General features: G+C 38.0%; 1 protein-coding gene across 1 annotated transcript; it reads right to left on the minus strand.

Moving 5' to 3' along the window:
* Positions 1–1,173: 1,173 nt before the first annotated feature.
* On the minus strand, positions 1,174–22,722 carry TNFRSF9 (TNF receptor superfamily member 9). Its single transcript, XM_007170043.1, has 8 exons — positions 22,691–22,722; positions 21,778–21,958; positions 20,653–20,760; positions 20,126–20,263; positions 19,517–19,583; positions 18,040–18,170; positions 17,394–17,528; positions 1,174–1,350 (listed from the first exon to the last, which is right to left on the minus strand). The coding sequence occupies exons 2-8, from the start codon at positions 21,890–21,892 to the stop codon at positions 1,262–1,264; spliced, it is 783 nt and encodes a 260-aa protein (XP_007170105.1). The 5' UTR covers positions 21,893–21,958; positions 22,691–22,722; the 3' UTR covers positions 1,174–1,261.
* Between the last annotated feature and the right edge of the window lie 1,568 nt (positions 22,723–24,290).

Genomic DNA, 24,290 nt, shown 5'->3' on the forward strand with positions numbered 1-24,290 from the left:
AAGTTGCCTGGAGTTGGGGTGGGGAGGTAGACAGCAGATGAGGGAGAGAAGCAGCACACAGATGGATGCTCTGACCCTGACTTTGACCCTATAAAGGGTCAGTTATTAAATATTCTAGGCTTTGTGGGCCATACAGTCTCTGTCACAACTACTCAACTCTGTTGTTGTAATGCAAAGGCCACCTGAGGGTGCCTTGTGTGCTTCAGGAAAACTACTTATGGACTCTGAAATTTGAGTTTCAGATAATTTTATGCATCATGAGGTATTATTCTTATTTTGATTTGTTTTTAATTATTTAAACATGTAAAACCATTCTTAGCTCATAAACTATACGAAGGCACATGGCATCTCAGATTTGGCCCATGGGAGTTTGGCAACTCCTGCTCTAGTGCTCGGGTTGGGCTATGTGTTCATGGGTCTTCACTCCTGTTTCATTTACTAGTTTATGTATATCAAATATTACTGCTAAAGTTTTTAAGAATAAAATAAAAAGTAAGCTGTGGCTCAGAGGGGAGTAGGGCAAAGGAAGAAGATGGGAAGATGGAGAGGACGAAGGATATGCAGGGACATTTGATTCTTTCCAAAACTGTTCCTCAAGGTCTGCTTTTTCTTCTTTTGTTTGTTTGTTTGTTTGTTTTTGGCCATATTGTGCAGCATGCAGCTCTCAATTCCCCGACCTGGGATCAAACCTGTGCCCCCTGCATTGGGAGTGAGGCGTCTTAAGCACTGGACCACCAGGGAAGTCCCAAGGTCTGTTTTTTTTTTTCAGTTTTTTGCTCTTGACCCCAAACTTGGGCAATGATGATGACTGTTCTCATTCTCCCCTGACAATGGAGGATGTCTTGTGCTGAATGATTGAACCAATGGAAAATTTGATGGGGGATAGTGCCTGCATCTTATGGCTTATTGCCATATGTCACATTAGCACCAAAAAAAAAAAAATAGAATTGATTTTGATTATAATTTTAGCTGCACCATTGGTCTACATGATTAAATTTAATTCTCTTTGGATTTCAAGAAAACTAGCCCAAACCTCTTAAGCAGTATCTAGAAAATGTCACTTTTACCACCACTTCTGTCCCATATTTCTCTTCTGTTAAAAGTGGTACATCTTGAAAGGCCAACTCATTAGCATTTAGAAAAAAAACTTAAGGTAACCCTTGGTATTATCCGGTATGGAGCTTTTAAACTTGAAAGGTACGGTAGTGGGATCCCTCATATTTCTCCTGTGATTCTTCCAACATGTCTTTGGATTTCCTCTTCACAGTTCACACTCTCCTTCCTCTTCTTCTGGAAACCGGCAACTGCAGGCATCTTCCTCTTGGGCTGTTTGTACTGGTCTCATAAATGCTAAAAAGTAATTTAAAAGACAGTTATCTTTTGTTGTCTGTTTGAATCATTTAACATTCATTTTCCATAAATCCCATTTGCAGAACATCTGTAAGCAGCAAACATTTTCAACTTTAGTTTGAACCAACTCATCAGCAAGAGAGGTAATAGCAAGTATAAACATTTTTTCAGGATTATTTAAGGTTTTTTTTTTTTGTTTTACCAAATACTTTTTTATTGGTCCTGAAAAAAACTAGTTTCTTTATTGTCTACAAAGGCTAAAAACAGTCTTGAGCATGAATCATTATAGCATAAAATTAGTCATGTGCCAAACGTAACTGTAGTTTCAATTCAGCAGCACATGTTTTAGTCTTGAGGGTTACTTAGATTACACATTAGATGGTTTCTTTTGAATGAAATGCTTATGGCATCGAGATGTTAAAGGTACTCCCACTGCTTCCATCAATTAGTAAGTAAAGAACTGATTTATGCACTAGCTTCCAGATTTTCATTTACATGGTAGTGTATAGTATTTATGTTATTGCCGAGCAACTTTCAATCCTAAAATATATATTAAATTATACATATATATATATATATACACATACACACATATATAACTGTGTCCCCACACCCAAGCCCACCAGTAAATATAAATTATTTTTATAGCCTGTCAAAGCAAACGGTCCTACCCCAATTTTACATGCTTGTTACTATTAAAAATAAAAAATAACCAGGGGGCTTCTCTGGTGGCACAGTGGTTGAGAATCTGCCTGCCAATGCAGGGGACATGAGTTCGAGCCCTGGTCTGGGAAGATCCCACATGCCACGGAGCAACTAGGCCCGTGAGCCACAATTACTGAGCCTGCGCATCTGGAGCCTGTGCTCCACAACAAGAGACGCTGTGATAGTGAGAGGCCCACGCACCGCCATGAAGAGTGGCCCCCGCTTGCCGCAACTAGAGAAAGCCCTCGCACAGAAACGAAGACCCAACACAGCCATAAATAAATAAATAAGTGGATACATGTATTAAAAAAAAACACACAAAAAAAACCTGTTCACAGAACTGTTAAGAAAAAAATAAATAAATAACCAAAACCCAGCAAGCACACTATCTCCAAGAACTTATGAAAAACTGGCAAGACATCCAGGAATACCAATGAGACGTTCTTTTCCTTTGAAATAGCATCGAAGATGAATTTTTAAATGGAAATCTGCTTCTGGAAGGATACAGTAGTCATAGTTTTCCCTATTCTTCCTGCCAAGTATTGCTGAAAAGGCTGGACGTTTTATATATAACAAACATAAGAGGAATCTGAAAGGTGGCAAGAAAGCAGACCAATTAAGGAGCTTGGAACCCAAGGAACAATATGGCCTTGAGTTCCCTGAGTATTCTTTCTGTTTCATATGTCCCAGACTGGGAACTGGAGAAGTAGGATAATAAAAAAAAAAAATGCCCCAAGAAAAGTCTGCTCTCTCTGGTGACAAAACCAGGAAAAGAGCAGAGTAACAAGACTAAAAGCTTTTAGTTAATCACAGCTCTAATCTAGCAAAAACAAAAAACAAAACAAAAAAAAACCCATGGCCCCACACCCAAGCCTGCCACTAAAGACCCAGTAGAGAGCATAGACTTACACCCTTGCCAACTCTATCAAGGCTCACTGCCCTATCCTCATTGGGGCAGCATCAGAGGAGTCCGAGTGGAGAGCTAGGACTTCACCACCACTCAACAGTAACAAGGCCACCCCCACCCCCCACGCATTCAGTGTCAGTGGAAACCATGTGGGGAGCAGGAACAAAGTATCTTTCCTCATCCCAGCCAGGGTAGTATCAGTGGGGGCTTAGTGGGGAGCAATAACAAGGATCTACCACCCCCAGGAGGTCTAGTATAGAACCTGGACTTCCACCTCCACCTGGCAGCATCTTCCTTCCTCTGCCAGAGTGGTGTTAGAGGAACCCTGAATAAACACCAGCTTTCAATTATATCCAAAGTCTGATAACATCATAGCCAATGTCTAGGTTTCAATTTAAAAAAATCACTTGTCATTCTAAGAGCTAGGAAGATCTCAACTTGAATAAGAAAAAGCAACAGATGCTAGCATCTAGGTGATATAGATGTTAGAGTTATCTGGCAAGGACGTTAAAGCAGCCATCATAAAGATACTTCACAGAATTCCCTGATGGTCCAGTGGCTAGGACTCAGTGGTTTCACTGCTGAGGGCCCAAGTTCAATCCCTGGTTGGGGGAACTAAGATCCCACAAGCTGCATGGCATGGTAAAAAAAAGAAGCTTCAACAAGCAATTGGGAAGACATTTGAAACAAATGAAAAAAAGAAAAGAAAATTAAAAAAAAAGAACCAGATGACAATTTTAGAACTGAAAAATTACAATAACCAAACTTTAAAATATAAGTGAATGGGCTCAGCACAAGAATGGAGAAGACAAAAGAAAGAATCATTACCCAATCTGAACAACAGAGAGAAAAGACTGGGGAAAAAATGAACAGAGCCTCAGAGACATGTGGGGCTATAGCCAAAAAAAACTTAATATTCATGTCATTGGAGTCCTTGAAGAAGAAGAGAAAGAGAGTAAGGCTGAAAAAGTAATTGAAGGAATAATGGCCAAAAATTTCCCAAATCTGGAAAAAGGCATAAATCTACAGATTCAGGAAGCTAAGTGAATGCTAAACAGGATAATCCAAAGAAATCCACACCAAGATACATTATAGTTTAAGTTTGGAAAACGAAAAACCAAAAAAAAAAAAAAAAAAAAAAGAAAAGAAAGAAAGAAATCTTGAAAGCAGCCAGCAAGAAGCAACACATCACTTATAGGGGAAAAATAAATTGAATGACAGTGAATTTCTTACCAGAAACCAGGCAGGCCAGAAGAAGTGGCACAACATTTTTCAAGTGCTGAAAGAAAAGAACTCTCAAGCCCAAATTCTATATCCAGTGAAAATATCTTTCAGGAATGAAGGGGAAATCAAGAAATTTTCAGAAAAAAGAAAACCTACCCTAAAAGAATGGCTCAAGAATATTCTCTAAACAGAAGAGAGATGATAAAAGAAGGTATCTTGGAACATTAGGAAGGAAGAAAGAACAACAGAATGAGCAAATATATGGGTAAATAAAATAAACTTTCTTTCTCCTGAGTTTTCTCAATTATGTTTGATGGTTGAAACAAAAATTATAACACTGTCTAAGATGGATCTCAAAGCATGTAGCAGAAATATTTTAGGCAAGTATATTATAAATTGGAAGAGGTTAAAAGGATGTAAAGGGAGGTAAGATTTCTATACTTTTTTCAAACTGTTAAAATGTTGATGTAGACTATATAAATTTGTATAATACTTAGAGCAACCACAGAAGAGCTAAACAGAGATACATTCAAAAAAATATAAAGATAAATCAAAATGGAATTCTAAAAAATGTTCAAGTAATCCACAGGAATACAGAAAAAGAAAACAGAGAAATGAAAGCCAGAGAAAGCAAACAGAAAACAAAACATAAAATAATATCTTGAGCCCTAACATATAAATAATTACATTAAATGTACATTGTTTAAATGTACCAATCAAAAGATAGAAATTAGTAGTGTGACCATTGTATGTAGCCTATAAGAAATTCACTTCAAATATAAAAATGTAGGAAGGTTGAAAGTAAAAGGATACAAAAAGATATACCATGTATATTATTAATTTTTAAAAAGCAGGAGTGGCTATATTACTATCAGATAAAGTAGACTTCAGAGCAAAGAAAACTACCAGACATAGAGAGGGACCTTACATAATTATAAGAGTTAATTCACCAAGAAGGCATAGCAGTACTAAATATGTATACAACAAGCAACAGAGCTGCAAAATAGGTGAAACAAAACTGAAATGAGAAATATACAAATCCACAATTATATTTGAAGAATTAAATGGCCCTCTCCCAAGAGTTGATAGAAAAACTTGACAGAAAATCAGCAAGGATATAGAAGAACTCAACAACATCATCAATCAACAGGATCAAATCAATATTTATAGAACACTCCACCAATCTTTTCAAGTGTCTACAGAACATAGACCAAAATGGACCCTAACCTGGACCATGAACCAAACCTCAGCAAATTTAAAAGAAATCATACAGAGTGTGTCCTCTTATTATAGTGGAATTAAAATAGACATCAACAGCAGAAAGAAAACAAGAAAATCACCAAAAACTTGGAAACTGAAAAACACACTTTTAAATAATCAAGAGAAATACAAAAAATACACCGAGCTGAATGAAAATGAAAAACACAACATATCAAAATGTGTGGACGCAGCTAATTGAGTACTGAGAAGGAAATTTATAACGTGAAGTTCTTATATTAGAAAGAGAAAAAGTCTCAAGATTAGGAACCAAGATGGCGGAGTATAAGGACATGCTCTCACTCCCTCTTGCAAGAACACCAGAATCACAACTAGCTGCTGGACAATCATTGACAGGAAGACAATGGAACTCATCAAAAAAGATACCCCACATCCAAAGACAAAGGAGAAGCCGCAATGAGACGGTAGGAGGGGTGCAATCACAGTTAAATAAAATCCCATAACTGCTGGGTGGGTGACTCACAGACTGGAGAACACTTATACCACAGAAGTCCACCCACTGGAGTGAAGGTTCTGAGCCCCATGTCAGGTTCCCAACCTGGGGGTCCGGCAATGGGAGGAGGAATTCCTAGAGAATCAGACTTTGAAGGCTAGCGGGATTTGACTGCAGGACTTCGACAGGACTAGGGGAAAGAGAGACTCCACTCTTGGAGGGCACACACAAAGTAGTGTGTGCATCGGGACCCAGGGGAAGGAGCAGTGACCCCAGGGGAGACTGAATCAGACCTACCTGCTAGTATTGGAGGGTCTCCTGCAGAGGCAGGTGGCGGCTGTGGCTCACCATGGGGACAAGGACACTGGCAGCAGAAATTCTGGAAAGCGCTTCTTGGTGCGAGCCCTCCCAGAGTCCGCCATTAGCCCCAACAAAGAGCCCAGGTAGTCTCCAGTGTTGGGTTGCCTCAGGCCAAACAACCAACAGGGAGGGAACCCAGCCCCACCCATCAGCAGTCAAGCAGATTAAAGTTTTACTGAGGTCTGCCCACCAGAGCAACAGTCAGCTCTACCCACCACCAGTCCCTCCCAACAGGAAGCTTGCACAAGCCTCTTAGATGGCCTCATCCACCAGAGGGCAGACAGCAGAAGCAAGGAGAACTACAATCCTGCGGCCTGTGGAACAAAAACCACATTCACAGAAAGATAGCCAAGATGAAAAGGCAGAGGGCTATGTACCAGAGAAAGGAACAAGATAAAACCCCCAAAAAACAACTAAATGAAGTGGAGATAGGCAACCTTCCAGAAAAAGAATTCAGAATAATGATAGTGAAGATGATCCAGGACCTCAGAAAAAGAATGGAGGCAAAGATCGAGAAGATGCAAGAAATGTTAAACAAAGACCTAGAAGAATTAAAGAACAAACAAACAGAGATGACCAATACAATAACTGAAATGAAAACTACACTAGAAGGAATCAATAGCAGAATAACTGAAGCAGAAGAACAGATAAGTGACCTGGAAGACAGAATGGTGGAATTCACTGCTGCAGAACAGAATAAAGAAAAAAGAATGAAAAGAAATGAAGACAGCCTAAGAGACCTCTGGGACAACATTAAACGCAACAACATTTGCATTATAGGGGTTCCAGAAGGAGAAGAGAGAGAGAAAGGACCAGAGAAAATATTTCAAGAGATTATAGTCGAAAACTTCCCTAACATGGGAAAGGAAATAGCCACCCAAGTCCAGGAAGTGCAGAGTGTCCCATACAGGATAAACCCAAGGAGAAACAAGCTGAGACACATAGTAATCAAATTGGCAAAAATTAAAGACAAAGAAAAATTATTGAAAGCAGCAAGGGAAAAATGACAAATAACATACAAGGGAACTCCCATAAGGTTAACAGCTGATTTCTCAGCAGAAACTCTACAAGCCAGAAGGAAGTGGCATGATATACTTAAAGTGATGAAAGGGAAGAACCTACAACCAAGATTACTCTAGCCGGCAAGGATCTCATTCAGATTCGATGGAGAAATCAAAAGCTTTACAGACAAGCAAAAGCTAAGAGAATTCAGCACCACCAAACCAGCTCTACAAAAAATGCTAAAGGAATTTCTCTAAGAGGGAAACACAAGAGAAGAAAAGGACCTACAAAAACAAACCCAAAACAATTAAGAAAATGGTCATAGGAACATACATATCGATAATTACCTTAAACGTGAATGGATTAAACGCTCCAGCCAAAAGACACAGGTTCGCTGAATGGACACAAAAACAAGACATATCTATATGCTGCCTACAAGAGACTCACTTCAGACCTAGGGACACATACAGACTGAAAGTGAGGGGATGGAAAAAGATATTCCATGCAAATGGATATCAAAAGAAACCTGGAGTAGCAATACTCATATCAGATAAAATAGATTTTAAAATAAATAATGTTACAAGAGAAAAGGAAAGACACTACATAATGATCAAAGTATCAATCCAAGAAGAAGATATAACAATTATAAATATATATTCACCCAACATAGGAGCACCTCAATACATATGGCAACTGCTAACAGCTATAAAAGAGGAAATCGACAGTAACACAATAATAGTGGGGGACTTTAACACCTCACTTACACCAATGGACAGATCATCCAAACAGAAAATTAATAAGGAAACACAAACTTTAAATGACACAATAGACCAGATAGGTTTAATTGATATTTATAGGACATTCCATTCAAAAACAGCAGATTACACTTTCTTCTCAAGTGCGCACAGAACATTCTCCAGGATAGATCACATCTTGGGTCACAAATCAAGCCTCAGTAAATTTAAGAAAATTGAAATCATATCAAGCATCTTTTCTGACCACAACGCTATGAGGTTAGAAATCAATTACAGGGAAAAAAACGTAAAAAACACAAACACATGGAGGCTGAACAATGCGTTACTAGATAACCAAGAGATCACTGAAGAAATCAAAGAGGAAGTCAAAAAATACCTAGAGACAAATGACAATGAAAACACGATGATCCAAAACCTATGGGATGCAGCAAAAGCAGTTCTAAGAGGGAAGTTTATAGCTATACAAGCCTACCTCAAGAAACAAGAAAAATCTCGAATAAACAATCTAACCTTACACCTAAAGGAACTAGAGAAAGAAGGAAAAACAAAACCCAAAGTTAGCAGAAGGAAAGAAATCATAAAGATCAGAGCAGAAATAAATGAAATAGAAACAAAGAAAACAATAGCAAAGATCAATAAAACTAAAAGCTGGTTCTTTGAGAAGATAAACAAAATGGATAAACCATTAGCCAGACTCATCAAGAAAAAGAGGGAGAGGACTCAGATCAATAAAATTAGAAATGAAAAAGGAGAAGTTACAACAGACACCGCGGAAATACAAAGCATCCTAAGAGACTACTACAAGCAACTCTAGGCCAATAAAATGGACAACCTGGAAGAAATGGACAAATTCTTACAAAGGTATAACCTTCCAAGACTGAACCAGGAAGAAATAGAAAATATGAGCAGACCAATCACAAGGAATGAAATTAAAACTGTGATTAAAAATCTTCCAACAAACAAAAGTCCAGGACCAGATGGCTTCACAGGTGAATTCTATCAAACATTTAGAGAAGAGTTAACACCCATCCTTCTCAAACTCTTACAAAAAATGGCAGAGGAAGGAACACTCCCAAACTCATTCTATGAGGCCACCATCACCCTTATACCAAGACCAGACAAAGATGCTACAAAAAAAGAAAATTACAGACCAATATCACTGATGAATATAGATGCAAAAATCCTCAACAAAATACTAGCAAACAGAATCCAACAACACATTAAAAGGATCATACACCATGATCAAGTGGGATTTATCCCACGGATGCAAGGATTCTTCAATATACGTAAATCAATCAATGTGATACACCATATTAACAAATGGAAGAATAAAAACCATATGATCATCTCAACAGATGCAGAAAAAGCTTTTGACAAAATGCAACACCCATTTATGATAAAAACTCTCCAGAAAGTGGGCATAGAGGGAATCTACCTCAACATAATAAAGGCCATATATGACAAACCCACAGCAAACATCATTCTCAATGGTGAAAAACTGAAAGCATTTCCTCTAAGATCAGGAACAAGACAAGGATGTCCACTCTCACCACTATTATTCAACGTAGTTTTGGAAGTCCTAGCCACAGCAATCAGAGAAGAAAAAGAAATAAAAGGAATACAAATTGGAAAAGAAGAAGTAAAACTGTCACTGTTTGCAGATGACGTGATACTATATAGAGAGAATCCTAAAAATGCCACCAGAAAACTACTAGAGCTAATCAATGAATTTGGTAAAGTTGCAGGATACAAAATTAATGCACAGAAATCTCTTGCATTCCTATACACTAACGATGAAAAGTCTGAAAGAGAAATTAAGGAAACACTCCCATTTACCACTGCAGCAAAAAGAATAAAATACCTAGGAATAAACCTACCTAGGGAGACAAAAGATCTGTATGCAGAAAACTATAAGACACTGAAGAAAGAAATTAAAGATGATACCAACAGATGGAGAGATATACCATGTTCTTGGATTGGAAGAATCAATATTGTGAAAATGACTATACTACCCAAAGCAATCTACAGATTCAGTGCAATTCCTATCAAATTACCAATGGCATTTTTTACGGAACTAGGACAAAAAATCTTAAAATTTGTATGGAGACACAAAAGACCCCGAATAGCCAAAGCAGTCTTGAGGGGAAAAAAACGGAGCGGGAAGAATCAGACTCCCTGACTTCAGACTATACTACAAAGCTACAGTAATCAAGACAATATGGTACTGACACAAAAACAGAAATATAGATCAATGGAACAAGATAGAAAGCCCAGAGGTAAACCCACGCACCTATGGTCAACTAGTCTAGGACAAAGGAGGCAAGGATATACAAAGGAGAAAAGACAGTCTCTTCAATAAGTGGTGCTGGGAAAATTGGACAGCTACATGTAAAAGAATGAAATTAGAACACTCCCTAACACCATACACAAAAATACACTCAAAATGGATTAGAGACCTAAATGTAAGACCAGACACTATAAAACTCTTAGAGGAAAACATAGGAAGAACACTCTTTGACATAAATCACAGCAAGATCTTTTTTGATCCACCTCCTAGAGTAATGGAAATAAAAACAAAAATAAACAAATGGGACCTCATGAAACTTAAAAGCTTTCTCACAGCAAAGGAAACCATAAACAAGACTAAAAGACAACCCTCAGAATGGGAGAAAATATTTGCAAACGAATCAACAGACAAAGGATTAATCTCCAATATATATAAACAGCTCATGCAGCTCAATATTTAAAGAACAAATAACCCAATCCAAAAATGGACAGAAGACCTAAATAGACATTTCTCCAAAGAAGACATACAGATGGCCAAAAGCACATGAAAAGCTGCTCAACATCACTAATTATTAGAGAAATGCAAATCAAAACTACAATGAGGTATCCCCTCACACCAGTTAGGATGGGCATCATCAGAAAATCTACAAACAACACATGCTGGAGAGGGTGTGGAGAAAGGGAACCCTCTTGCACTGTTGGTGGGAATGTAAATTGATACAGCCACTATGGAGAACAGTATGGAGGTTCCTTAAAAAACTAAAAATAGAATTACCATATGATCTAGCAGTCCCACTACTGGGCATATACCCAGAGAAAGCCATAATTCAAAAAGACACATGCACCCCAATGTTCACTGCAGCACTATTTACAATAGCCAGGTCATGGAAGCTACCTAATTGCCCATCAACAGACAAATGGATAAAGAAGATGTGGCACATATATACAATGGAATATTACTCAGCCATAAAAAGGAACGAAATTGGGTCATTTGTAGAGACGTGGATGGATCTAGAGACTGTCATACAGAGTGAAGTAAGTCAGAAAGAGAAAAACAAATATCGTATATTAACGCATGTATGTGGAACCTAGAAAAATGGTACAGATGAACTGGTTTGCAGGGCAGAAATTGAGACACAGATGTAGAGAACAAATGTACACCAAGGGGGGAAAGCAGCAGGGGGGTGGGGGTGGTGGTGTGATGAATTGGGAGATTGGTATTGACATGTATACACTGATGTGTATAAAATTGATGACTAATAAGGACCTGCTGTATAAAAAAATAAATAAAATAAAATTAAAAAAAAAAAGATAATCCCCAACAAAAAAAAAAATAAAGCACTAACCTCGGAAATGGTCATTATATCATTTTAAAAAAAAAGAAAGAAAGAGAAAAGGTCTCAAACCAATAACGTAAGCTTCCACCTAAATAGAAAAAGAACAAAATAAATCCAAAGCAAACACAAGAAAGGAAATAATAAAGGTAAAAGCAGAAACTAGTGAAATTGAAAACAGAAAAATAATAGAGCAAATCAATGAAACAAAGAGCTGGTTCTTTGAAAAGATCAATAAAATTGACAAATCTCTACCAAGATTGATTCAGAAAAAAAGAGAGAAGACACACATTACCAATATCAGTAGGTGATATCACTACAGACCTGCATACAACAAAAGGATAGTAAGGAAATAGTATAAATAACTTAAACACATAAATTTGACAACTTAGATGAAATGGACCAAGTCCTCAAAAAACATGAACTATCACAATTCACTCAGTATGAATCAAATAACTTGAGTGCCCTATAATTATTAAGGCAATTGAATTTGTAATTAAGGAGCTCCAAAAAGAAAGCTCCAGGTTCAGATAGTTTCACTAGACAATTCTATAAACTATTTAAAGAAGAATTAACACCAATTCTACACAATCTCTTCCAGAAAACAGAAGAGGGAACATGTCCCAACTTATCTGAGGAAGTCAATATTACCCTGATACCAAAACCAGACAAAGACAGTACTAGAAAAGAAAAACACAGATCAATATTCTTCATGAATATAGCTGCAAAAATTCTTAACAAAATATTAGTGAAGAGAATTCAGACATATATAAAAATAATTATATACCATGACTAAGTGGAGTTTAGTCCAGGGATGCAAGGCTAGTTTGAAATTCAAAAATCAATCTATATAATTCATCATCTCAACAGGCTAAAGAAGAAAAATCACATAATCAAACCAACTGATACAGAAAAAAGCACCTGACAAAATTCAACACTCATTCATGATTAAAAAAAAAAACTTCAGAACACTTTCTCAACTTGATAAAGAATATCTACTAAAAATCTGTAGCTCACATCATACCTACTGGTGAAAGACTGAATGCTTTTCCCCAAAGATTAGAAGCAAGGCAAAGATATTCCCTCTTGCCACTCTTATTCAACATAGTACTGGACATTCTAGCCAGAATAATAAGGCAAGAAAAGAAATAAAAGGCATATAGATCGGAAATGAAAAAAAATAAAGTTTTTTTTTTTGCAGATGACACTATGGTCTATGTAAAAAATCCCAAGGGATCTACAAAATACCCTAGAACTAGTAAGCAAGTTCAGCAAAATCACAGGACACAAAATCAAACTACAAAAACCAACTGTATTTCTATATACTAGCAATGAACGTGTTGAAACCAAAATTTAAGATACAATATCATCTGCAATTGTTAAATCTAAATACTAAGGCCTAAATTTAACAAAACATGTGCGGGACTTGTATGCTGAAAACTACAAAATGCTGATGAAAGAAATCAAAGAAAATATACGTAAATGGAGAGACATACTGTGTTCATGGATTGGAATAGTTAAAGTAGTAAAGATGTCAATTCTCCCTGAATTGATACACAGATTTAACACAATTGCTATCAGAATCCCAGCTGACTTCTTGCAGATAGGGATAAGATTATCTAAAACTTATATAGAAATGCAAACGAACTAGAATAGACAAAACAATTTTGAAAAAGAAGAATGACATGGGAGGACTCATTCTACCCTATACCCAATTTCAAGACTGTTTTACAGCTACAGTAACCAAGACTGTGTGGTATTGGCAGAAGGAAAAGCACACACATCAGTGGAACAGAAGAGAGAAACCAGAAAGAGTCCCCACACAAGTACAGCCAACTGATTTTTGACAAAAGTGCAAAAGCAATTCAATGGAGGAAGGATAATCTTTTCAATAAATGATGCTGAAGCCATTGGACACCCATCAGCAAAAAAAAAATAAAAATAATTTGTAAATATTGGCCTGAAACTCTGACACCTTATACAAAACTTAACTAAAAATGAAGCATAGATTTAAATATAAAACATTTGGAAGATAACATAGGAGAAAGTCTAAATCTTTGGGACCTAGGACTTGGTAAAGAGTTCTTAGACATAATCCCATAAATGAAAAAATTGGCCAATTGGAGTTTATCAAAATTAAAAACTTTTTATCTGCAGAAGATCATGTGAAGAGGATGAAAAGGCAAGCTACAGACTGGGAGAAAGTACTTACAAACCTCACATCTGATAAAGGACTCATATCGCGGAGATATAAAAAACTCTCAAATGTCAAAAGTAAAACAAACAGTCCAATTAGAAAATGGGTAAAAGACATGAAGGAACATTTCACTGAAGAAGATATACAGATGGAAAATAAGTACATGAAAAGATGTTCAACCCTTAGAGAAAGGCAAATTAAGACCACAGTGAGATATCAGTACATACCTATTAGAACAGCTGAAATTAAAAATTGCTGCAATACAAACTGTTGGTGAGGATGAGGAGAAACTCTCCTACGTTGCTGGTGGATTGTTAAATGGTACAACTCCTCTGGAAAAGTGTTTAGCAGTTTCTTAAAAAACTAAATACACACTTACCATATGACCCAGTAATTGCACTCCTGGGCATTTATCTTAAAGATATAGAAACTTATGTCCACACAGATCTGTACTTGATTATTCATAGCAGCTCTAATGTAACAGTCATAAACTGGAAACAACCAAAATGCCCCTTGATAGGTGAATGGTAAAACACACTGTGGTACAACCTCACCTTACAACACTAGTCAGCAATAAAAAAGAGTCAACTATTGAAACACAACTCAGATGGATCTCAATGGCATTTGCTGAGGGGAAAAAGCCAGTCTTAAAAGGTCTCTTATTTATGATCCATTTATTTATTGTATGATACCATTTATATAACGTTCTTGAAATGACAAAATTACAGAGATGGAAAACAGATCTGTAGTTATGAGGGGTTAGGGATGGTGGGGGAAAGGCAGTGTTTGGAGTATAAAGGACCAGCAGGAGGAGATCTTTGTGGTGATGGAATAGTTCTGTATTTTGATTGTGCTAGTGGTTACACCAATCTACACATGTGATAAAATGACACACACTAAACTAAACACACACAATGTACCAATGTCAGTTGCCTGGTTTTGATAGTGTACCGTAGTTACGTACGATGTAACCCCATGAGTGGCACATAAGATTTCTCTGTACTGTTTGTACAACTTCCTGTGAATCCTTATTTCAAAATAGAAAGTTTTAAAAAATAACCTAAAAAATTTTTAAATGGATTACTGTTCCATTGAAACTCAATAATTACTCATAAATTCTTTTGAAAATCATTTTATAAAGACCTTTATTGTAGATTGGGGTAAAGCTGGGAGGGATAGTTGTTTAAAACAGAGGTTTCAGTGAGAACTTAGAGCTTAAATCAGAGGTTTAGACCTCAAGAAGAGAGTCAAAGAACAAACCACAGGGTCGGAAAATATATTTGTAGTACATGAACAGTAGACTAAAACATTCCTATAGATTAATAAGAAAAGGACAAACAACCCAGTGGGAAAAGTCTCCAAAGATCAGGCACTTTGCAAGAGAGGAAATCCGAATGACCAATGTAACATGAAAAGATGTCCAATCTCACTAGTAATCAGGGAAATGCAAACTAAAACCACGTGATATTACTATACACCCACCAGACAGATAAACATTAAGAAGTCTGATGATACTAGGTAGTAGCAAGGATTGGAGCAAAAAGAACTCTCATATGCTGCTGTGAAAGTGTAAATGAGGTCTATTATTCTGGAAAACAGTTTGGTAAATCTAGTACTAAGGACCAAGATACACATTCCTCATGTCCCAGCAATTTTATTCCCAGGTTAAAAACAAAACAAAAACAGAAACACAAAAACAGAAACATGTGCTTATGTGTACTGAGATACGTAGACAAAAATATTCAAATATCACTGTCTGTAAGAGCCCCAAATTGGAAACAACAAGTGTCCAGGAATATTAAGATGGATAAACAAACTATGATACAGTCATTCAAGAGAAGAGTATTCAACACTGGAAATCAACTAAAGATAAATGCCGCACGTGGATGAATCATAAAGATACAAAGTTGAGTGAAAAGGGGAAGGAAAATGTAGAACAGATACAGTGTGATTCCACTTGTCTGAAGTTCACAAGCAGCCAAATTAAACCCTGTTCTTAGGTAACAAAACTATAAATAAGAGCAAGGAAGTGAACACCGTAAGAATCTAGTTGTGGTTAGCACTAGTGGAAGGAAGGTTTTCATCTGGAAGGAACACAAGAAGTGCTTCCGGGGAGCAGAGTACAATCTGTTTCTTGACCTAGGTAGAGTTACACAGGTGTTCATCTTACAATTTGTTAAACTTTATGCCTATGCATTTTCCTGTATATTTCAAAATGTTCAAAAGGTTTTATATTGTTTTCAGAAAGAAACTTTATACAAATTAGTGTACTGCATCTTTAGATAAGACTTTACTAATACTTCCCCTCCTATATTTTTAACAACCCACAAACTGACACTCTCCAGGCTTATTATGGTGGCTTGGGCTACATCACAGAGCTCTCAGAGCACTCCTCCTATACATGAATCCCTCTTAGTAAGTCTAGCCTGCTATCTATGGTTCTGTTCTCCACAAAGACAAAAATGCAGATTGCCCCCATCTATAAGCCTTTTGGAATCAATGTTAATAGCGTTCATTTAGTGAGTATTGACCTTGTGCCAGGCACTTGCCCAGTTCCATGCAGAAACAGTATCTGGTTTAATGAATGGAATCCATTATTGAAATGTCTCATTTACTCCAGATCAGTGTCCTGATCATTCATCTCATTAAACCCACTTTAAGCTCCCTCCTTGTTCTCTAGGCCTTCTTCTCTGTGTGGGTCTAGTTCAGGTTAAGGCCATTCATCAGCCAGAGGAGCAGTGCTCGATGGGGCAACGTTATTTCTGATTCCTCTTTGTCAGTATCCTGTATCCACAACTGAGTGGCCACACACACACACACAGTTGTCCAAGGCTGCAGCATACTTAAAGTGGTCATTTTCCTGGAACCCCTGGATTATGTTCTGCCATCACCAGGCTTTCTCCACGTCAGCACCATTGACACCTGGGGACGGCTAACTCTTCGCTGTGGGGCTGTCCTGTGCATTGTAGGATATTTAGCAGTGTCGCTGAACTCCACTCACTAGATGCCAGGAGCAAAGCACTCCCTACCCCACCGCTTAGACTGTGACCACCAAAACTGTCTCCATGCATTGCCAAACATCCCCTTGGGGGCCAAATTGTCCCACGTGATAACCACTGTCCTATACTAACCTAGCTTCTGTAACTTAAAACAAATCATCTTTCTCTTTCTACTGTAAAAAGCCTAGCCTCAAAAAGCTCATAACGAATTTCCCTGGTGGCACAGTGGTTAAGAATCCGCCTGCCTAATGCAGGGGACACGGGTTCAAGCCCTGGTCCGGGAAGATCCCACATGCCGCGGAACAACTAAGCCCGCGAGCCACAGCTACTGAGCCCATGTGCCACAACTACTGAAGCCCTCAAGCCTAGAGCCCGTGCTCCGCAGCAAGAGAAGCCACTGCAGTGAGAAGCCCGTGCACCGCAAGGAAGAGTAGCCCCCGCTCACCGCAGCTAGAGGAAGCCCGCGCTCAGCAGCGAAGACCCAATGCAGCCAAAAATAAATAAATAAATAGTTATTAAAAAACAAAAAAGGCTCATATCTAACACTTTTATGTTCCTCTTACGTTGTTTGAATATATACAGGAGCTTCTTTCTGCCCTGTTTAACCACAGAGAAACGGAGCACCACGAAGGACGCCAGGAACAGCACTGCAGTCGACGTCAGTGCAAGAAAGAAGATGATGATCCGGGTGGTGTGACCTTTAAAACAGAACAAAAGGAGAAATTCAGACAAAAATAAAAGTTTGCAAATATGCTAATATTTATATTTGCATTTGTAAACTCTTAAGCATTAGAAGTCGTGCCTTGGGCATCTCCCACCAGCTATCTTAGTAAACTTACCTGCTTGTTAAGAAAACTTTTTTTACAACCTTAGTCATTTTCCTAGAAGCCCACAAAAATTAAGTGGTTTGGCCTTTCTAGCCTATAGGAAACATGGAACTCTATAATCGCCATTACTTGGCATTATCAAAGGTGTAGTGTCTGTTTGGATGCAGTCTCACCTTGCTCTGTTTACTAATGTGGAATTCAGAGTGAATAAGAAACACCCGAGGAAATGGATGGGTCCCTTGAAGCCAGGGTAAGAGAAGGAAGGCATGTCGAGGTGCCTGCTAGAGGCAGAGATGCAAGGCATCAGGATCTTGGAGTGACTTAGACACCAATCCGAACAGCCACATACATTCACTTGATTTAACAGCAACAAACCAGCTACCTGGCTCTCCCCCAGGGGCAGGCATGACGGTGGAAGATGCACCTGGAGAGAAGTCTGCTGACGCTGGTCCGCATACCACATCGCTTTCCTTCGTCCCATTCACAAGGACAGACTTCCCATCCAAAGAACAGCTTAGATGGTCCAATGAAAAGAGTTCAAATAATTAATGCAGGTACGGATCATTCTAATTAAAAAAGACTGACATTTTCTACCCAGTAAAGCAGTTCTGGTGAAAAAGATGTGTGGATCTGGGTTCATAGGCAAAGCAAAGATATTTTGAAAAACTTCGACTTGACCATCTGGGCTTCTTCCAATGTTCACTTGGCTTTCATGGCTCTCCACAATTCATCCCACTCTATCTACCTAATTGGATTCTTCTTTCTTCCCAGGCTGGGGAGTCCTGTCCCACGACAGCTTACTTCAGGCTGTTGCCTGGTTAGTCTCTCACCCCCACATTCTTAAGAATATTTGACCATCTCTGGCGCACAGGAAGGACAGACAACTTAGCCTAGTGTTAGGAGCTCCTAACCCTATGATGTGTATGATGTGTTGGCATCAGACTGACCAGGGTTTGAGCCCTGGGTCGGTCCCTTTGTAGAATGACCTTGGGCAAGTTGGGAAATCTCTCTAAGCCTCAGTTTTCTCATCTGAAAAATAAGATATACACGTCCCAGGGCTGTTGTGAAGAGTAAACGACCCTAGTGCCTGACTTACTCCCTATAAATGGTAGCCATCCATCATCATTGTCATCACCATCGTCATTGTCCTGTGTCTTTCCCTTGCCTCTTTTTACCTAAAACAAACCCACCTATTCTCCAAAGCCCAGTTCGATCCCACTGTCCATGCAGACTCACTTCCCTGCTCTGAACTATTTGTGTCAAAAGACAAACAAACAAACAAAAACCAAAAACAAAAAAAACTTTCTAATTATGAACCAATACTTTTGTAACACACAATAAGAATGTAAATGTACAATAATGATAAAAATGATTTTCTAGTAAGAAGATCAAATGCAAAAAGAACAAAGGTGTACAAAATACACTGTTGGCTGTTTTACTACCTGTGATAGTCTTGTTTGCCCAAGACTATGTTAAAGCTTTTGAGGGAAGGAAACATACTTTACCCACTTCTATATCATTATCAGTGCTGGCACTGAACACTTGAAGATGACCTGATCAATGGAGGAAGGTCAGAGGCAGCAAAGAGATTGGAAGGACACAGAAGAACACCTGCGGCAGACAGTAACTAAGTCCCACTGGCAAATCTGTCCTCGTTGTTCTGGGCATTACTTCTGGAGAAAATGCCCACTTTGGCAATCCAGTCACAATTACCCCATACTGTTCCCATAACACCTAATTGCATGTTATTCTATGTCTACACTTGATAGGTTTAAAAAAGCATCAGTGATCACATTCCTTGTCTTTAGAAAAGTTAACCCAGATACTTTATTTTGTAAGCAGAAAGAAATGATACATACTCTGTCCAAGGTTTACAGTCACCATGTTCCCGATCATTAAATGTCCCAAAGGAACAGTCTTTACAACCTTTTGTAAAAATTAAAGGAATAATAAAAAAGGAAGCATTTTTATCATTTTTAACTTTCTCTGTGATGAACATGATCACATAATAATAAAGTCATTAACTTAATACAATCTGTACCGATTGTCTAACGATTCTTCCTGAATTTCATTAGTGATGAACAATTCTTCTTGAATAGTTTGTGATGAACATAATCCCATAATAAAGTCATTAACTTAATACAATCTACACAGATTGTTCAACAGTTTTTCTTGAAATGAAACCTTAATACGACTAAAGGTTTTATTCTCATTGTACATAGAGTATTGTATATGCATGTATAGGATGCATGAAAAGGCATGGTTCTGGTGAAAAACAAATGTTGTGATTTCAAATTATTTCCATTGATTGAGAAATAATTTTGTAAATATCAGATACTTAGCAGTTCATTACTATTACTTAAAGGTTCTACAAATCTACGTTTTATTTTGTAATCAAAGGACCAAGAACTAAGTTAACAACATATGACTAGACAACAAATTGGCACTAGATAGAAGAGGAAACCTACCCTCTTTTGTTAATTCTTGACCTTGTTTACAGTCCTCTTCACACATGGTACATCCTTCCCCCAGGCAGTAGAATCCTGACACACACTCACACTCTGCATTGCTGGTGGAGGAACATGCTTTCTTGGTCCTGAAAACACCTACAAAGTCCCCCAGTGTTACAATACCCTTGATCTCCAAACCCAGGAAGCAAATTTATGTTCTGCAATAAAAACCGTGCTTGTTCTACTTAGAATGGTCTTAATGATCTAAGAGTATAAAGTTTACGTTTAAATATCTATAGAAGACTTTTTTACATTTTGCTAATTAAAAAATTCTCTCTTGTCTAATGAATATTTCCTCTAATATTTAAAAAGCTCAATCCACCAATAGTTGCTGTTACAGTAAATTATTTTACTGGACCTGCCTATTAACAGAGGAACCAGCCTATTTGACACTTCAGATTTTCAAAAGAGATCAGTACACTCGAGAATAAAAGCTTGTCTTCCCAACACATATCTGGATGGAGAATACATCTTTTAAATCATACCTTCACACTTCCTGCATACATCACAGGTCTTTTGTCCACTTGTGCTGGAGAAACTATTTGAAGGACAAGGAGTGCAAAGCTCATGCTTGTTTTTCCCACAGAAAGTACCTAAAAAGAGTAGATAATAGCTGTACATGTTTGACAATGGACCGTCATCACCCAAAGCATTATGAGGTTCACAAGAAAACCAGAACACGAAACAAAGATTCGTTTCCTAGGTACCACAGCGATAGACTTTATTTGTTGATTGACTGTTTTAAATTATCCATTTGCAAGATTGCCCTAAGCATAATCACAGAATTAAAAATAACAAAGTATAGATATTGCAACAAATAAATCAATGGAAAGAAAATAGTTCCCTTTATCTATTGAATAAAACAGAATGATTTCTCTTGATTGAGCCAAGAGATCAGTGACTGGATTCAGGAGATCAATGTCCTTTATTGGCACACTACAATTTAAATGTGTCTGCCTTCTCCCACTCTGTTAAGCCTCCTGCCACTTGCTTATTCCCTGCTGCGCCCCCTAGTCTAAGCACTGTCCTCACACACAAAGCTAACATTTGTTGAGGTCTTTCCCTGTGCCGTGCACTGATCTAAGCCCATCATAGGATCCTCCCAGCAATCAATCCTATGAGATAGGTTCTCATATCATGCCCAGATGATGAAGCTGGGGCACAAGAGTTTAAGTGACAAGCCTGCATTCACACAGCTAAGAGGTAGCATTCAAGAAATATTTGTAAATGAATGAATAAAAGATCATTATTGGGGGAGAGGGATAAATTAGGAGTTTGGGATTAACAGATACACACCACTGTATATAAAATAGATAAACAACAAGGACCTACTGTACAGCACAGGGGACTATATTCAATATCTTGTAATATATATATATAATATATATATATAATATATATAATATATAATATATAAATAATATACATATTATATATATATATATATCACTTTTCTGTATGCCTGAAACTAACACAATATTGTAAATCAGCTATAGTTCAATTTTTTAAAAAAGATCGTTAAAACAGAGCTCATAAGCCCTGACTACCAGACTAACTGAACCATGTTTTCAGCAGAACAGATCAAGCACACATGTTAATTTGGTTCTTACCCGCTGAACAGTTACTACAGAAATCCTGCAATGATCTTGTCCTCTCGAAATTCATGACCAACAGCACAGTAGCCACTATGTTGTAATAGCAATTTCCCATGATGAAATCTTGCATAGACGTATTAGCCAAGCAGATTCCAAAAGAATTTTAATCAAAGTAGCTGGTTTCACAAGTACCACTCTGCAAAAGGTAAAAGTTTCCTAGGATGAGGTGGTTTTTCCTTTCAGAATTATCTACAGTTCAACTATCACCTGTACAATTCTACAAGATCATAACTCAGGGTTTGCAGGAAAAATTAATGATGGAATACCATGGAAAAGGTAGCAAATTCATAGAAACTTCTAGGATAAGAGAAGCGTGACTAAACACATAGCTTTCTGTAGATTTGCCAAAGTCTAAGAGTGTACTTTCCAACATGTTTTGCCAAAATGCAGAAATAACAATAGCAAGAACTTTTGGGGACTTTCATAGATATTTAGCATTAGCATCTAGATTTCAACAATGTCTGTGGCTTGCTGCCCCTGAAATATAGTCCTTAAAAAGAAAATCTGTCAGGGGCATCCAACAGTTCAGCTCAGTGAGAAGACATCTCATTATTACTATTCTCCCTTTGTCCAAACAGCATGTGGAATTTCAACACCTAGTTGCTAAAATGTTGAAACACCTCCTTGTTCCACTCATTATCACATTCTCTTAATAGACATGTATCTGCTCATTTTGAGATTTGAAGCTCATCTAGTCATAAATCTTAGAGTCCAACAATCTCTATAGGCCAGGTTCTTGATCCTTATTTAATGGACTATGGAATAAAAGTTATTAGAAATTAGAAGGGGAAAAGTCTAGAAATGTACAAAGGGAACAAAGCATCCTCATCCCTCCTCGGTTCCCCCCATCTGCCCCAAATGGACAAACCTTGAGATCGCAGGGCTGGTGGAGAACTTTCCTTCTCCTTGATCTTCAGAGCAGTGAGGTTCTGCAGCTGACAAGGGCTGCAGGTCAAAGACTCAAAGAGGGGAGTTTGGTGACTCAACCGGGGGCGGGGCCTCGTGGGAAATCCCCAGAGACAGCTCTGTGAGGTAGCTCACTTGATATTTGCTGACCTCAAAGTCCCCTAGAGCTTCTGTCCCCACTTAATAACACACTTCAAACTAAAAGCAGCCCTCTGCTGTTAGGGTATTTTTCAGATGACTTTGGCAAAAAGATCTTGTCACTTAAAGTAGTTCTCCATGTCAAAACTTTTAAGGCATCCTTAAAATATTTGAGATCTGAAGGATGAAACCCACTTTTAAAGAAAGGTCAGCACTCCTGTCAATTACTACCCCTTAACCCTATAATAATAGTGATGCTATAGCTATAACTTATTGACTGCAGCCGATGTACCAGGCATCAGTTAAGCAACTTAGTTGCAAATGAACCCTAGGTGTTGATATGATGATGATGAGGTTGAGGATGCGTATGACAGCATTATGCAAATGAGATCATTGAGCTATGAGTCTGGCCAGATTACCAGCAGGACGGGGAGTCAGGATTAGAAACAAAGATGACCTGACTCCTTTTGACTGTGTTCCTTGCTCTCTGGGTGAGATGGAGGTAGAAGAAGGAAGAAATGGAGGGGAACTGGAGACAAAGGAAGCATAAAATTTATATGGTGGGTGACTTTATTGGGCGAAGTTAGGATCTATGAGGGCTTTTAGAAAACCATTATTTCAAATTAAAAAAAGAAAAGAAAGAGTAAGAGGAGCAGGGGGAGGAGGAGGAGCAAGAAGAGGAGAGAAAAGAGGAAGAGGAGGAGGATTCTTTCAAGATGCTAAAACTCATCCAACGTTGAGTGGCTAGGGACCCTCAGGAAAACGACCAGGGGAGCCAAGAGCAAGAGTGGGTTTCAATAAAACAGATGGTTTTCTGTTAGGATCCAAACAGAAGAGTTCTTTTTCCGCAGGAGACAGGGTGGCTTTGTCTTGAATTGGGGGATGAAGGGGGAGGGGGGCAAATACTTATTAAACACTTGCTGTGTGCTAAGCACCTTACACATCTCCACGACTCCTATGATGCCATCAACCTCCTTAGAAACTTTCAGTGGCTCCCTGTTGTCCACAGAAGAAAACCTGGACCCTATAGTACAGTATTCAAGGACATCCCAGATCTGACCTGAAGTTGCCTTTAAAAAAAAAAAAAAAAAAAGATATAGTTCACATAAATGTCACCATTTTAAAGGGCACATTTCAGTGGATTTTAGTATTCACTATGTTGTGAAACCATCACCAGTATATAATTTCAAAACATTTTCATTGGTCCAAAAAGAAACCCCATATCCATTAGCAGTCACTCCTCAATCTCCCTCCCCCCAGCCCCTGGTAGCCACTAATCTGCTTTCTGTCTCAATGAATTTGCCAATTCTGGACATTTCATATATATAAATCATATGATAGCTGGTCTTTTGTATTGGGTTTCTTTTACTTAGCCTAATATTTTCAAGGTTCTTCCATGATGTAGTACATATCAGTACTTCATT

This window comes from Balaenoptera acutorostrata, chromosome 1 (assembly GCF_949987535.1).
Source record: "Balaenoptera acutorostrata chromosome 1, mBalAcu1.1, whole genome shotgun sequence".
NCBI lineage: Eukaryota > Metazoa > Chordata > Mammalia > Artiodactyla > Balaenopteridae > Balaenoptera > Balaenoptera acutorostrata.

Excerpts from the sequence above, each read along its gene's own strand:
- TNFRSF9 (XM_007170043.1), bottom strand. The coding sequence starts at position 21,892 with ATGCAAGATTTCATCATGGGAAATTGCTATTACAACATAGTGGCTACT. Across the intron at positions 20,264-20,652 it reads TGTATGCAGGAAGTGTGAAG|GTGTTTTCAGGACCAAGAAA; the intron begins GTATGATTTAAA and ends GGGACTTTGTAG. Across the intron at positions 18,171-19,516 it reads GACTGTAAACCTTGGACAGA|CTGTTCTTTGGATGGGAAGT; the intron begins GTATGTATCATT and ends GGACCATCTAAG.